We start from the raw sequence: 15753 nt of genomic DNA on the forward strand, positions 1-15753 counted from the left end.
TTTATTCCTATATTCGCGGAATAGCCTAGAACACCTATGTAAGGACAATTCTCAGACAGGTCATAATAGATAATGGTAGTCGTAAATCGTTTGTATATCACCTAAACGTCGACTACAGACAGTGGCTAAGGCACTAAGACCACCTTTGTACACATTTTTGGGCATGAGAATAAAATATATTATATTATTCACTGTGTTAACGAAAATAAAGTTATACATTTCTAAACAATATTTTCACTCCTCTTTTCTGAAGTTTAAACTTATTTAGGTAAGTGGAAGAAGAAATGCCTACTTTTAGACTCGTCAAAGTCTTGGGGAAATTAAATCAATTGGCGGAATATCCTACTAATATTATAAATGCGAAAGTTTGTGAGTACGGATGTTTGTTACTCGTTCACGCATAATCTACTGAAGAGATCAGGATGAAATTTGGAACAGGTAAAGATTATGGTCTGGAATAACACATAGGCTACTTTTTATCCTACAGGAATGCGGGCGAAGCCGCTGACAGAAGCTAGTATTTTTATAAATTACTTATTAAATCTATATAACCGTGTGTATTCATGAATAATCATAATATCGAATACACGATGACTACTACACTGACCGTTAGCTAAACACCAAAAGTTTTTAAAGCAAAGATTTTGTTATTATAGCACTCGGTTTAAAATTCTAGTAAGAAATTCCATGCGTCCATCGCAACTTCAGTTGCTTTTGAGCTAAAATCCGCTGTAGCAAACTAAACTTTAATCCCAGGCTTCTAAGTATTAATTTCAAAATCTCTTTTCTTATTACCGTCTTCACAAAGAGAAGTAATCCAAGGAGCTTGTATGCGAGAGCTAGTCGCAACACAAGTTTGTACACATGTGCAAAGTGCACATATTTGACTTATTACTTGCAAACATAGTACGAGTAATAAGAACGCGGCTTTGCTACATATTTTATGTAGTTTCGTACGAACCTATTTGTCAATAATAAATGACATTTTTTATTTTAATGTGTGTTTTGTAGATTAATTCAAAATATTAGCCACGTATTTTTTATAGTCTTACGAAAACAAATACTTTCGAAGATATAATTATTGACTTAAAATATCGCGTTACGTCACTTCTAGGTAGGTTTTAGAAATTACGTATTTGCTCCCACTCCAAAACCTTGAATCGGTTTATCTAAGTATTGTTTTTAATGACAAAATAAAGGAATACGTGTCTAATATTTTTTCATTACCTAACTGACGGACTAAATACGAACGGATTTTATTTTGCGTACCCCGTCACCATCCCTATTGGTAACCACGATAAACAATTCTGTGTAAAACAATAATATGTTAACTGAAAAGAGCAATAAAATATTTTTCAGTTAATGACATATTATATTGCAAATTTGTAATTTTGATGGTCGAAAATACACTTTAGAAGGTTCACTAGGTTTAGAGTCTGACACTCCCTCTCGCCTCGCTCAAGGCGGGAGAAGTCATTGGATGATTTTCCCGTTTTCCCCTTAAAAAAAAAAGAGAATTCAGGCTAACATTCTCTCTGGTTAATATTTTTACCCCTTCCAAAACTGTCAATTTCAGTTTTGACTTTTATAATAATTTTATTTACTTTGCTTTTTTACATTTATTTATATTTTTTGATAAATTTATTTTTATAACACTATTTTTAGTTTTATAGAGTTTATTTACAAGAAAATGTCCCGCCATATATTTAAAGCATACAAAAAGAAGGTGACTATGCCTGAAGTAAGTTAAAAGTTCTATTCCCGTTACGAGCACAAACCAGCACACACTTATAGTGGAATAGTAGAATTCTATCATAATATAACTAGCAAAACCAGAACATATGCTGTGATTATTTTGTAATTACCTATTATGCTAAAAACCACTAGACCGTATGGCCATCACTAGACCGCATATGAAAAATAAACGCGAGTGATATTTCAGGAATTCTGCGAAAAAACACTGAAAATTGTCGATCGTATTGAACGCCATTTATATGTGACGGGCTTACTTTATTTCCGAGATGGTAAGTAGCAACACTTTCAAATGAAACTTATGATGCTGAAATGATAAAAATGTTGCCACTGAGTCCAAACCTAAATATACATATAACTGAAAGTGCAACTCCACAACATACTGAGAGTAATATATATTATGTCTTGATTAAGACACATTATCAGATGCCACTATGATTATAACAACTATCATAGACTCATGCTCTTATGAGATCTGGAAGTAACGGACGGCGGTTTGTAGAATCAAACCCTTGTTCGCACTGCTGCTGCCTAAACAACTGCCCTACTCCTCTCTATGGCTAACCAGGTCAGGGTCAGACTTAAAGTTTATTACTTTAGCAGGGGCGTAGCTAGCGCCGTATCTGCCGTATCAATTACACGGGGCCCTCAACGTGCGTAAGCAAAACTAGGAATTTCCCAGTTGTTTATTTCGTTTCAAAAATCACAAAAGTCCAAATAATCAATGCCTTTTTTTTCCACGTTAAGCATTTAAAAGTTGGCAGTAACTTTAAATAAATTAACGTCATCATAAAGGGCCCCAAACATGGCTTCGCTGTTATTGCAGCGCTAAGTCCTCTCGTTGAGGAGTGGCTTGAGTTTCGGTAGGTACCTGCCTGTTTCGGATTCGGCGGGAGGAAACGCCCCGGTGTCGTCATTGCGAGGACCAACGCGCCCAGTCAAAGCACGCTACGCTACTCTACTTTAGCCATATTCACCAGCAGCAACATAATACTTTCAGACGAAGTCAGACTACACACATTACCAAGGAGAGAGGAAGCTGCGCTGACCAACAAATTGCCAGCGCTTTTCCGGCAGATACGGCACTGCATTAAAGAATTGGTGAAATTATCTAATTAAATCATTTTGTATCACATGTATTTTTATAACTGTTTGTTTTATAACTTCCCTAATATACTTTTTATACGTGCAGAAACACAAAAAAAACATAGCAGCTACAAAGCGCCACTTATTACGATCCTTACATACTTCTTTCTTTAGTTTCCATCACATCATCACCATGTAGGAACTGTCTAACATACACCACATAGCTACGTAAGAAATAATTGATAGCAATATATGTAGGTATGTAGGTCCTACAGATTAATGACGATTATGATATAACTACTTTCCTGGGTATATAAGTAGGAAGAGCGATTTTAGATTTGCATTGTATCTAACTTATTAGGGATGATGACGGGGTATGAAAATTAAAAATCTATGTAAAATGTTAGATACGTTTTTTTTTTTTATTTTCTTATAATCGATACAATACTTAGATAAAAAGAAACAAAGTTCTCCCACTCCTAGTGGGAGAAGATACGTCATTTTTACGTATACAATGTACCCAAAAGAGATACCACGCGATATTTTAAATCGATATAATATATTCGAAAGTATTTGTTTCCGTAAAAAAATAAAAATAAGTATCTAATATTTTAAAATAATAATTACAAACCGGACACCTACAAGACGGACATTTAAATAAAAATTAGTCATCTACTTACCCTACATTTGAATTAGAACTTTATTGATACGACTTTTTAAGTTTGTAATATCATGACCAACAGGATGTTACCAACGAAGTGGTTGCATTTCGAATAATGACCAAAACGAACGAACTCATTGTGGTGGGAGACAGTGAATTCCTAGCTAGCGTGTGGGTTAGGAAGCCGGACACATATAAAAACAGCTCACTTCTTTAGAATTTGAATGGTAAACCAATTTATTTATTTATTGTTCTATGTATTGTAAGTGCAAAGTCCCATTTCTCCTTTGAGTTTGTAATTAAGGGATAATTAATTATGGCAAACGAGCATACGGATCATCTGATGGTAAGCGATCAGCGCCGATGGTGGACAACGGTAATGCAATACCAGAGGAGTTGCAATCCGGGATCCAAGACAGTTATTTATATCACTGAGGCACGATTATATCTACTGTACGGGAATTGCAAAGGTTTGGTGGACTTTAAGTGTGGGAGAGCCTAGCTTCGGCACGAATGGGCCAGCTCGACCGGAGTGTTACCACGGCCTCACAAAAAACCGACGTGAAACAACGCTTGCATTGTGTTTCGTTGTGTGAGGTCACCGGAGGCCCAATAACGCCTTCCCAATCTTCCCAATCCCCGATTCCCCAACAAAACTTAAATTCCTAACCCCCAAAAGGACGGCAACGCACTTGTAACGCCTTTGGTGTTTCAAATGTCCATAGGCGGCCGCGATTACTTAGGTACCGTGATCCGTCTGCTTGTTTACCAACTTATTCCATAAAAAAACTTTTCCAATTTAAAATATAAGATCCCTTTAGTACCTTTGTTTTCTTATTTCCAGTTATACATCTAGCATCACAATGAAGATAATTAGCAACTTGTTGAAAGACGCGAAAGACGAATGGCTGGTTCGAACAGTAAGTAGGTAAAATAATAATAAAGTAAGTAGTCAAGGTGTAGGTGTACCTACTAGAAAAAAAAACTAATTGCCTATATTTAGTGCATAGTTAAGTACATGTGTTTACATAAATGTGGTAAACAACAAAATATTAATAAATAAAGCTAAAAATATCATATTCCATAATCTACAACTTACCAACACGGTGAGTCGCTCCCTGTGTGCAAATAATTCGGTTTCAATTCCAAACATCGCCGAGTACTCCTTCAGATGGGAACAGCTGTTGCAATCGCGCAGCTTCGATTATATTATTTATGAAGTGTTGCAGAACACGTATTTTTTATATTAACTTAGAAAGTTCACTGAAAATTGCGTTTTAGTAAAATCGAAATGCAATGCGCGCCTTTTTTTGTAATGTTGGTATTAATTTATTCAAAAAGCCATAGACAATATTCATTAAGTTTTTATTCAAATCTGATCATGAAAGTAACTCTACCTCACTGTGTGTCATGGAGATAGGCTATTTTTTTATAGGTTGTATATTACAGCTGGCTTGACCCATGATTAAATAAATAATTTCCTGCTTTCAGACTGCTACAATAAACTCCGCAAATCCAATAGTGGATCGAATAATGGAAGACGATTCCGTAGAAGGGGTAATAATGACTAACAAGGAAGGTAATTATTAATTCTGCAAATATTAAGTTATCCTAGTTTTTATCAAAATTAAAGAAACACTTCCATATATATATATAAACATTTGGATGATGTTAACTACCATTTACTTTACGATGCAACGTCACGCCTTTTATCCCCGACGGGCAGGCAGAGGTGCACATTACGTCACTTAATGCCGCTATACAATGTACAGCCACTTTTCACCATTTGTTTTATTAGTGAATTAAACCAAGAACAGCCATTATTTTCATTTCTATCATCTCGTAAACACCTAGATACTAGTAGGATATACTTATAATAATTTCTATCTCATAGTCAACATTCCTAGCTTCCAATATCACGGTTCTATTTTGATATGTATGAAAACAATCTGCATTTTATATATATTCCCCCAAAGACAAAGACATCGCCCTTGAGTGACATTTTATCTCCGAAGGCGATATCACACCGAAATCAGAGAGAATAAACATTCTGCGAGTATTAATATTAATATGAAGCGCTTTATACCAGGGGTGCCGATATTGACAAATGTGAGCATTACCAGCGCTACGAATTATGGAAGAGCCCTACATAAGTTCGGTGTGCTGTCGCAAATGTACATCAAGGAATTGGTATGATGATTTTTGTGTCTGCTTCTCCATATCACATGCATCCATTTCTCCATGTCATATCCAACAGTCACAAATCCTGTGAGGGTGAAGAGACGTTTTTAGAAGGAATCCTGTCTTTCCTTGTCTTTTAAAACGAAGAATTGAAGCAAAGATTAAGGCAATGGTCATTTTCAAAAACTTTATTGACTAACTCTTCTAAACTAAATATATTAGAAAAAATTGTGTTTCTATATGGGTGACATGTACGTAATATGAACATAGCCTCCTTAATAAATAAGGAGAAGAGAAGAAGTATTTGTTTTCGTGAACCCTTTTCTTTTTTAATAAATAAAAGCTAAATTCTTGATCATCATTATCATCCTATATCGTTTTACTTGCTAATTTCTAATCTATAGCTTTTATTTTCAGAATCCACTAGAAGAAATAATGATTTTACGCATCCATACAAAGAAGAATGAAATCATGATGGCTCCTGAAAATGAGTTCAACATAATAGTCATACAACATGCCAGAACACGTCCTAAACTGAAAGACAAGAAAGGAAAAGACAAAACTAAATGATACCTATTTTGTATTGTGATTTTTTGTAACTTGTCTACTGACATTGAATTATTTTCCGAAGATTTTCGTTATTTTCTTTCAACCCTTTTATGAATTTACATAATTATTATGATCAAAGTCTACTAATTTCAAAAATCTTTATATCAAAACTACTTTATTATGTCTGTCCGTATGTTTTTACCGATATATATATTTTTTTTTTGGTTAAATTATTATGTCACTATAGTGAGAATTACGAATTTATTCAACTATGAATATAAATAGATAAAGTTGAAATCTCATGAAAGTAGATGATGATGATCATAGAAAGTTAGATCATAGTGATGAAATTAGTGCATACCCTATAAGATAATATAGTCAATTTGAATAACCTAAAAAATATTACGATCTATAAATAGATAGTAATATTTTCCGATCTATAAATAGATCGTAATATTTTTTTAGTTTTAAACAAAAATTTGTACTTAATGTTACTATTTTTTTTAAGAAAATATTTAAAACTACTTATAGCCAATTTTCTTTTAGCTTTCCGCCTTTAAATATGCGTCATAGACAATAAAACAGTGCTACCAACATTATTCAGCCAACACAAAATAACCGAAACTACCGGATGTAAACAATTTACCGAGACCACAGATTAAACAAAAACACAGCTAGTGAATGGCGATTGTTTATTCCACCTCCTTTCCTCCCGGCTCATCGTTCGTGCCGCGTCCTATATTGATTTTAATTTCATGCGTGATAACCACTGATATTGTGTCATTGTAACATTGTTTTTGTGTTTAAAGTTGGTTCTAGTGAATAATAGTTTTAAGTAAAGCTATAATAATGGCTGAGAAATACGATAAAAATGGATACAACAGCAGTGACTTCAAGCGAAATGCGCCTCAAGATGCAAATATAGACAACGAACAAGAACAAGATGGCGATGATAATCCTAAAATAAATGAAAAAGCCGGTGAATACATGAGAGAATTACTCAGCGAGAAAATCAAACTCAATAATGCTAAGTTCCCCATCATCACAAAACTCATTGACCAAGGTAAATGTCTTTTAAGGAGAAAGTTTTTGCCGAAAGCCATGACAAATGAGTCATTCGGTCTAAAAATATTAAATTCTCTTAATTTTGTCTTACGTACTCTTCTTTACTAATTAATTTCTCATCAGCTAACAGTATAAGTCATTGATTTATAGGTTATGTATGATCATACATAACGCAGTCAGAGTAATCATTGAATATCTTAGCATGGCGCCCAAATAAAAACTGTTATTCTTGTAATGATTACATTAGTCAGTAATGAACGCTGTTAAATTACATCTACATGTCTTCAGCACCGTTATTTATCTAAACCGCTAAACAAACAATTAGTAATCTCTGTAAACGTCTTCAATAAAATGTACCACAATGATTTATTCATGGTCATTGAACCCAAAGACGTGATTTGTTGCCAAACTATGTGGCAATTTGTGCCAAGTTTCAATTGTTGTCTACAGCAATTAATTAATAGCTAATATACAATTAAATAATGATTAAACTAACATAACTAATGTAAATAATGAGACTATTTTGCAATAAAACCTCATTTGGAAAACCTGCTTGGTAAAGGTCATTAACCTAGAGGTCACTTTGTATGAAATACTCTTATCAAGTCCGCACACTGCAAATAGTGACTTATATCAACCACAGTGCAATAAATCCTGTTTTATCTTACTTATTAATATCTAAATATTAATATTTCTGTATATATTTTAACAACATGTTGTAATTTTGCTCATATTCAGGTCATATGAGATGTAAATACAGTAAATAAGTCTTTTATTTCTTGTTTAAAATTTACAATTAAATAAAGAAAAATAAAATGCATTAATCACTATTAAAATAATATAAATAATAATTACATAGGTACTTTTTCTCTTTCGGTGCTTTAATAAGTATGGGTGCAAGAACCCCTCTCAATGGAAGGTAGAGGCCTCCGGAGATGACAATTTTTCTCTGTCTTCTGCTTCTCGCATCCAGTGGGTGCCATCTATTTTAATAATATTGTTTTAATAATTTCTTCTTAATAATATAGGTAATAAAAAAAAAAACATCATGGTCTCGCTTGCATCTATGTTTTGGTTTAATTTGATGTAATATTATGTATAGTCAATCAAACAATTGATTAGCTGTTGTCATGGAAACGCTAACATAAACTCTAATCTGGGAATAGAAATCTATAACATCGGGAAGGAGCAGAGAATGGAAAGTAACACTAAATATGACAACTTATCTGTAAAACTATTAATAATATTCTCAGATAATGTGGACAGTGTATTGATAACTTTGTCACTCTACTTGGAGGACTAAGGGGGAGGCCTTTGTTCAGCAGTGGACGTCTCTCGGTTGACGATGATGATGATGATGTATTGATAAAACTGTTAATATTTTCCAGAGGTCAGCAAAGTCCAGACATCTGGCAGGATACCTGGCAAGGATTCCAAGTATCTGGACGTGTTCCGTGACAAGCCCACCAAGGTGACTGTCAAGGTGCTGGTGCCAGTCAAGGAACACCCCAAGGTAGGATTTAGTTTACGAAGTAGTTGATGCAATCTTCAAACCTGCCTGCATACACAGCAAAAACTTGTGTTATAATGTCACCTATAAAGTTAACTAATGTGTCTGGCTCACCTGTGAACAGATTAATATGTTCAACATTGGCATTCAGCAAAATTATTTGTTAACTATATACACAAGCCAATAACTGCCTCGTTGGTGAAAAGTGGGTATACATTGTATAGCGGCATTACTTGCCGTAATATGCATCGCTGCCTACCCATTGGAGGATAAAAGGCGTGACGATGTTGTTGTTGTTAGCAAATAAAATTAATTGAATAGTTAAATTATGAAACTCACAAATAAGATTTGAAATGCTTGTATTCTGATCTAAAACATTTGCAACTTTTGTTCCACAGTTTAATTTCGTTGGCAAGCTACTAGGCCCCAAGGGTAACACAATGAAGCACTTGCAGGAAGAAACCATGTGCAAGATGGCTGTTCTAGGCAGAGGATCTATGAGGGATAGGTAAGTACCCTTTATAGTCTTAGCAGGGTTCCTAGTCCCTGAGTCTTAGTACCAAATGGTAAACAGAATAAATATTGTGATTTATGCTCAAACCTTCTCCATGCGAGAAAAGGCCTTTGGACAGCAGTGCCCACTTATTATAGGCTGTTGATGTTGTTTGTAGACATAATATTAATCCTAGGAACACTTCTTTTCATGGCTTTCTCTAAATGAAATCTTCTTTTTCTCCTAGACAAAAAGAAGAGGAACTCCGCAACTCCTTAGACCCTAAGTACGCGCACCTGACAGACGAGTTGCACGTAGAGATCAGCGCGTTGGCGCCGCCCGCTGAAGCTCACGCGCGCATCGCGTACGCACTCGCCGAGGTCAAGAAGTACCTGGTACCCGACACCAACGACATGATCTGGCAGACCCAGATGAGAGACATTGAGAGAGGAGGTATGGACTGCCTTATAAATTGCACGACTGCACGGTCGATGCGGTGGCTAGGTTGCGGGTTCGATTCCCGCACTGAACAACTCTTTGTGTGATCCACAAATTGTTGTTTCGGTCTGGGTGTTATGTGTATGTAAACTTGTATGTTTGTATACGCACCCACGACACAGGAGAAAATCCTAGGGTGGGGCAACGTCTTTAAAAAAAGATATATAATAAATTAGAAACAATATTAATTACATTTTTTTTTTAGTTTTCTTTTAACTCTGGACTCAGTATAATAAAAGTTCAGTATGTAGGATCTAATCAGTGAATTCTTGTACCATACAAATGCTTTGCTTATCCTTTTATGGTAATCATTGGTGCTTTGATATTCAGTTGCTAATTCATTTAATAATAGCTACGAACATTGAGATTCTTAATACTTGAATACAGCAAATATTTTACCCCATACATTGTTAGCTTGGTTACAGTGATTGCAAAACAAATAGCCCAACTTGAATTTATATATAGGAATACTTATTTATCACTATGACAAATACAAGTTGGGTTACTTCGTTGTTTCGCGATACCTGTAACATAACTGCATAGTGCTCTGATTAACACAATGCAACGAGACGAGCGTGGGTCGCGATACATAACGTGGCCTTCCCCGGCAGGCAGCGCGGCCGGGCGGCGCGTCCCCAGCTTCAATTGCACCGTGACCCCGCGCTCGTTCTCGTTCGAGCCCAGCGCCGCTCCAACCACTGCTGCCCCCGCAGGTGCGCCGCGCGGCGCCCGGCCCCCGCCCCGCATGCCGCCGGCGCCGCCCATCCCCCGCGCCATGCCGCCCAAGAACAAGGTTATCAGCATCCTAGACCGTGCACGCAACGCTATGGAGACTTCGTACCCCTACGACGATGTATATGCACAGCCGCCGGAGCCACCGGTTTGTACTTGTCTTACTCAGACTTACCTCGCGTCCAGGATCCTGTTGTCATCATCTTGTCGTTGTCAGGAAGTGTAAAGCCTATTATAATTTATCTAAGTCAAAACTCCATCTCGTCGTGCGTCCACAGCAAGGAAGTATTAGATCTTAGTTCAATAAAGGCTTTAAAGTGCAGTGTGATTGCAACATGAATTATATTATACAGATTCGTGGCCCAGTCCGAGGTGCAGCGCCGGAGCCGGACTTCTACTACGAGCGTAGTCACGAGCGGTACTACGACGACGACAGCTACGGGTACAAGGAGGACAACCGCGACTACAAGTCTGCCCGCGCCGTGGGCACGCGGCGCCAGGCGCCCATGCAGGCGCAGCACCACGCGCCGCGCCACTACGTGCGCCCCGAGCCCTACGCGCGCCCGCCCAAGTAGAGCCACTTGCCGTTCGTACTTATTTTAGTGCACGACGGCGCTGCCTCCAATTCATTTAATGTAGCAGATGACTGTATTGCTTTAGATATCTGTTAAATATAACTTAACTACTTTTTTACAACTGAGCTGGTACTCCCAGATCGTATTATTATATCAATAGCATAGGTATATACAGGATATTAAAGCAATATTGTCATCTTTCAGTTGCGTCCATTGCTGTCAATGTGGATTCTAGTTCCAAGGTGTCCCTGCATAATGTCCCATCCCATCAAAGTTAACAAATATTGTTGGAAAGCGCCCGTGCACACCTTTTTAGTTTTGCTTTTAATTAACACATTGGGATATATTTATGTTGCCTTTTATTATTTCTATGTTCACTTATCACATTATACCTAAATACTTATTCCTCTATTTTTGTTTCCAGGACTGTCAAAAAGCGCTCCCATTAGGTGAGTAAAAAAAGTTGTATTGGATCTAAAACTACAAGATAAATAAAACAAACAATGAAAAATAATGAAGATTAAAACGCTTAAATTGGCAGAAGAAAAACAATACAACTTTCTAGTACACAAAATGTTACTCTGACTAAAAATAATGATTTTATGGACCAATCACAACACAAATTGTGTTCTATCAAAAATCTACAGCATAAAATTATTTAAAAAAATATTTTGTTGACAAAAGAATTTAATTTTAATTTGTTTTTGTAATACAAACAGCATTTAAGCATAGACATGCTGCCGACTTTAAAAAAAAATGTAAAATGCGTACGCGCATTCAACTAGGTAGAGATCGAAATAAAAGTATTTATATGTAAATTCCAAAAAAGCAATTTTATAAAAGAATACTTTGTTAGTAAGTAATTTTTAATAATATTAGTTAAACTTAAAACGCCTTCAACATGTTTTAAATTAGTTAAAATGCACATAGACTAGATTCACGAGAAAGTTGCTGGCCAAAACGTTACAAAAGTATCAAAAAAGGTTTTGCACTTTCTTCAATAAATATTGCATTGAAACATGTTGAAAATATAAATGTATTCAATATTGTGTGACTATGAAATAAATAAAATAACAAATTAATTAATCTTTAATTTTATAATACATACAATTGGTAAGAAAACCCAAAAATGTTAAATTGGTACAAAACAGAATTCAGTTATGAAAAGTAATGAATCTCTAAATAATGTAAATAAACTTGTCTGTGCATTGTGGTGAGCTCATTCTCATCCTTCAACACAAATTATGAGGAACTGTGTTTGGTATAAGATCAAACCAAACTTCTTCATTAAATGATAAATGATATTTATTTTGCAAATAGGTTACAATGTAACTCTTTTACACGTCAATGATATAATACTCGCCTATTAACAGCCAATTATGAAAAATGCCACCAGTGGCATATAATTTCGAATCAATACAGACAAAATCAAGTTTGTCTGCATCACATATCCACATTACCAAATCGTGCAACCATAAAAACATCAAGAAAAATATAATTGAAACTAAGCAATCAAAATCTACAGCTATAATCTCCACAACTATCAATAAAAATTCGAAGAAAACTGCTGCGAGAAGACTGGACCGTGTAAAATACTAAGTATCAATTTAAACACAATATAAAATGACTAATTCATGCTAGAATACCTATTTATACTTTGGCCAAGATCTATGTGGAATGTTTGTAAACAAACCTTATTGACAGGACTACCATTCGTCCTATCCGTCGCGAGAGATCACACTCCCTTATCTTATTTACTGACACTAAAACAGTGTTCTTCAGTGCTCCAGGTGTTGTCTACCCTGTGTGGTTTGTTCATAAACATTTCTCATTATTCTTAGCCCAAGTATAGTCGGGAAACTCGAACTAAAACTAAAAAACATGGACTTGGTAATATACCGCCTAGCTGAAGACTTCAAAAACGGTTTTACTACAGAGTAAGTACCAAAAGTTGGTTTGTTTTGGAAGATATGGAATTTCTATGTTGAAATTCTTATTCATACTGCCTGCTGCGGCCCTAAACACCATCATTTGTGCAACATGATTGTCTGTGCATGTTCCTAATAATTGACCATTTAAATTGACTAATATTTATCCACCCTAACATCTCTCATGTCATTCTCATGTTTATTTGCTCTTGATAATATATATTCTTGTACTATTTCCAGGTTTACAATAAATATCTTTTTTCCAGCCTAACATAATCGTTTTATTTACCCTGAAAATCTATTTAATCTACATACATATTTCAATCAAATTCATCACTATCAATATCTTTCGATTTGAAGTTTAAAAATTTATAGAAGTACAGAGAAACCCATTTTATTAGTGATCTATAGTAATTACTAGATATTCCCTCTGCGCTATCTACTTCTATTGATCGTAGCGTGTTTTTTTTTTGTAGTATATAGCTTTCCTTGATAAATAGTGTCTAACACAAAGAATTATTCGAGTACTACATGTATACTCGGGCGGTTTACGCTGCGATCAAAAGGAAAGTTACAATTTAAATATCTGCAGACATTCAATTTATTTATAGTTTTTTTTTTGCATTTATGGGACATGAGAGCCCTTTGGAATAATATCAAATATCATCCCTGATAGGACTAAATACTTGGATGTTATGTATCTTATGCCAATTAGGCGCTAAGAAGGAAAATCCTATAATGGAGTTCTTGTTAGATTTCACATTAAACTCATAAGCATGTGTATAAATATTTATTAGTGTTCTTACAATACATGAATAAAATAAAATCACAAAATGTTTCAAGAAAATAATGAAGTATCGAACTCAAAACAAATTAAAAAAAAAAAGACTATTTTGTAAAAAAGTTATCCCTATCACTAGTAAAAATAATTGCAACTTAAAACTAGTAAGTATTATTATTTTAATTCTTCAAGTCTGTCAACGTTTTGAACTGCCAATCTGTAATCTGATGGCCCTTGCTTGGCACAAACTTTCTTCATATTCTATTGCCATGCAAATCGAGGTCTAGTCACTTCAATAGCTCTTAGCCATACATATTTTGCCAATTTTACCAAAGACATTGCACAAATGGCACTTTAGGAATGCTCTTGTTAGTAATAAATTAATTATTTCTAATAATAATGAAAGCTTTTAAAATTAAATTGATTCATATTTAGTGACACTCCTTGAGCTAGTGCAATCTTCTTTTTTTAAAGGGGCCAATCACAGTGTATGATTTTTTTTTTCTAATGTGGGAATAGTGTGATGATCAGTTTGATAATTGTTTTTATCTAGTGACTGTATTAAGATATTTTAATATTCTGCCATCTTATTTTCATGGAATTTTTTTTCCTTGTGATATTTTGAAATTATATGTAATACAGCTGTAAGATTAAATACTGTGGTTCCTAGGCCCCTTAATTTAAATATGTGCTAGTATGTTTCATTGTGGAGCTAGTCCGAAGTGTTTTGTATGACAATGAGTATGAATTCACGATCCGGTGCAATCAAGATCTCATGTCTCCTACTCCTCACACGAAGAAATGTAAGTTCATTTGTTGTGTCCTGAAAAACAAAAATTGTTATTAGATCAAAACCTATGAGAATTAAACTGAAACATTACTCATGTTGGGACAATTTTCTCTAACAAAACATGTTCCAAGGTATAGTCAAGAAGTCCGGAGCTGTGGACAATGTAACAGGTTACTGGGACTCAGGCTTAAGGCAGGAGAAGAAATGGGGTGGGTTATAGTCAGTAAGAGTGACAGTCCCTCCTACCTCACTCAAGGCGGGAGAAGTCATTGGATGATTTTCCCCCCTCAAAAAAAGTCAGAGGTGAAGAATAGTCTTGCGTCACTAGTACTCTATGTACTTATTTAACAAAATACTGGAATGAATTCTTAATTGATTTAATAGATGCTAGGGCTAAATCTCTTGTTAAGGTCAAAACTCAAGTTTTATGGCCAATGTCAAGGTAAAGTTTCAGGGATTGCTTTGGTTGATAAAATAAACAAATATTTACCATTTCCCGCACAACATTCTTAGCCTTTTCAGTGAGTTGACCGATCAGTCCAGAGTATAATACAGATGTAGCATTGTCCAAAGAGCTTTTGATAGGAATGCCTGAAATTAGAAAGTAAACATTTGAAACATTGCATCTATCTCAATAATTTTCACAAATTACGGTGAATATTAGTATTGATCGGAACGTATACATGGGTAGAAAGTTCGAGATTTGCATAATATGCCTTTGTAACCATGGAAATATGTTAAAAATCGACCAAACCTTCGTGATTCACGATGATGACACCCATAACACCTTTATGGGCTTGGATTCGCTTGATTGTGTCTTCCACTTCGGTCGCCTGTAATGCACAATAATCATTGTAATAATCTACCGCGTAAAACAGACAAAATCAAGAAGTTATTCAAATAAATACCATTTTAAAAATTCCAATACGATCTTCGTTGATGACAAACTGCGATTTTTTGTGACTTGTGATGTGAAATGTCTAAAAATGAGAAAATAAGAGTGAATGACTGAATGAATAAAAAATATTTTTTCACAGATAATAAAATACTCTTTAAAAAACATGGTTTGTTAATGTTATTTTCAAAAAGATTAATAAGTCTAATTTGTTTTTAATGAAATTACTATAAAGTGAATACACATAAAGGACGGTG

General features: G+C 35.0%; 3 protein-coding genes across 9 annotated transcripts; 2 read left to right on the top strand and 1 right to left on the bottom strand.

Annotated features, from left to right (window-relative positions):
• Window positions 1-1576: 1576 nt before the first annotated feature.
• LOC118277132 (dynein light chain roadblock-type 1) lies at window positions 1577-6312 on the top strand. 2 transcript variants are annotated; one of them, XM_050696230.1, is made up of 8 exons: window positions 1577-1741; window positions 1943-2024; window positions 2753-2853; window positions 3582-3726; window positions 4344-4419; window positions 4991-5078; window positions 5589-5689; window positions 6098-6312. In XM_050696230.1, the coding sequence occupies exons 5-8, from the start codon at window positions 4363-4365 to the stop codon at window positions 6248-6250; spliced, it is 399 nt and encodes a 132-aa protein (XP_050552187.1). In that variant the 5' UTR covers window positions 1577-1741; window positions 1943-2024; window positions 2753-2853; window positions 3582-3726; window positions 4344-4362; the 3' UTR covers window positions 6251-6312. The 2 variants fall into 2 exon arrangements, with proteins under 2 accessions (XP_050552187.1, XP_035451726.1); XM_035595833.2 differs by lacking the exon at window positions 1943-2024 and having other exon boundaries at window positions 1585-1741.
• Window positions 6313-6889: 577 nt separating this feature from the next.
• On the top strand, window positions 6890-12184 carry LOC118277122 (KH domain-containing, RNA-binding, signal transduction-associated protein 2). 6 transcript variants are annotated; one of them, XM_050696229.1, is made up of 7 exons: window positions 6890-7292; window positions 8683-8807; window positions 9203-9312; window positions 9545-9750; window positions 10509-10675; window positions 10881-11113; window positions 11527-12184. In XM_050696229.1, the coding sequence occupies exons 1-6, from the start codon at window positions 7079-7081 to the stop codon at window positions 11100-11102; spliced, it is 1044 nt and encodes a 347-aa protein (XP_050552186.1). In that variant the 5' UTR covers window positions 6890-7078; the 3' UTR covers window positions 11103-11113; window positions 11527-12184. The 6 variants fall into 6 exon arrangements, with proteins under 6 accessions (XP_050552186.1, XP_035451710.1, XP_035451712.1 ...); XM_035595817.2 differs by having other exon boundaries at window positions 6906-7292; window positions 10407-10588; window positions 10881-11098; XM_035595819.2 differs by having other exon boundaries at window positions 6908-7292; window positions 10509-10588; window positions 10881-11098.
• A 1621-nt stretch (window positions 12185-13805) lies between these two features.
• Window positions 13806-15650, bottom strand: LOC118277135 (dynein light chain roadblock-type 2). The gene is made up of 4 exons (XM_035595838.2): window positions 15510-15650; window positions 15356-15434; window positions 15092-15192; window positions 13806-14634 (listed from the first exon to the last, which is right to left on the bottom strand). The coding sequence occupies exons 1-4, from the start codon at window positions 15510-15512 to the stop codon at window positions 14524-14526; spliced, it is 294 nt and encodes a 97-aa protein (XP_035451731.1). The 5' UTR covers window positions 15513-15650; the 3' UTR covers window positions 13806-14523.
• Between the last annotated feature and the right edge of the window lie 103 nt (window positions 15651-15753).

The sequence above is a fragment of the Spodoptera frugiperda genome, chromosome 10 (assembly GCF_023101765.2).
Source record: "Spodoptera frugiperda isolate SF20-4 chromosome 10, AGI-APGP_CSIRO_Sfru_2.0, whole genome shotgun sequence".
NCBI lineage: Eukaryota > Metazoa > Arthropoda > Insecta > Lepidoptera > Noctuidae > Spodoptera > Spodoptera frugiperda.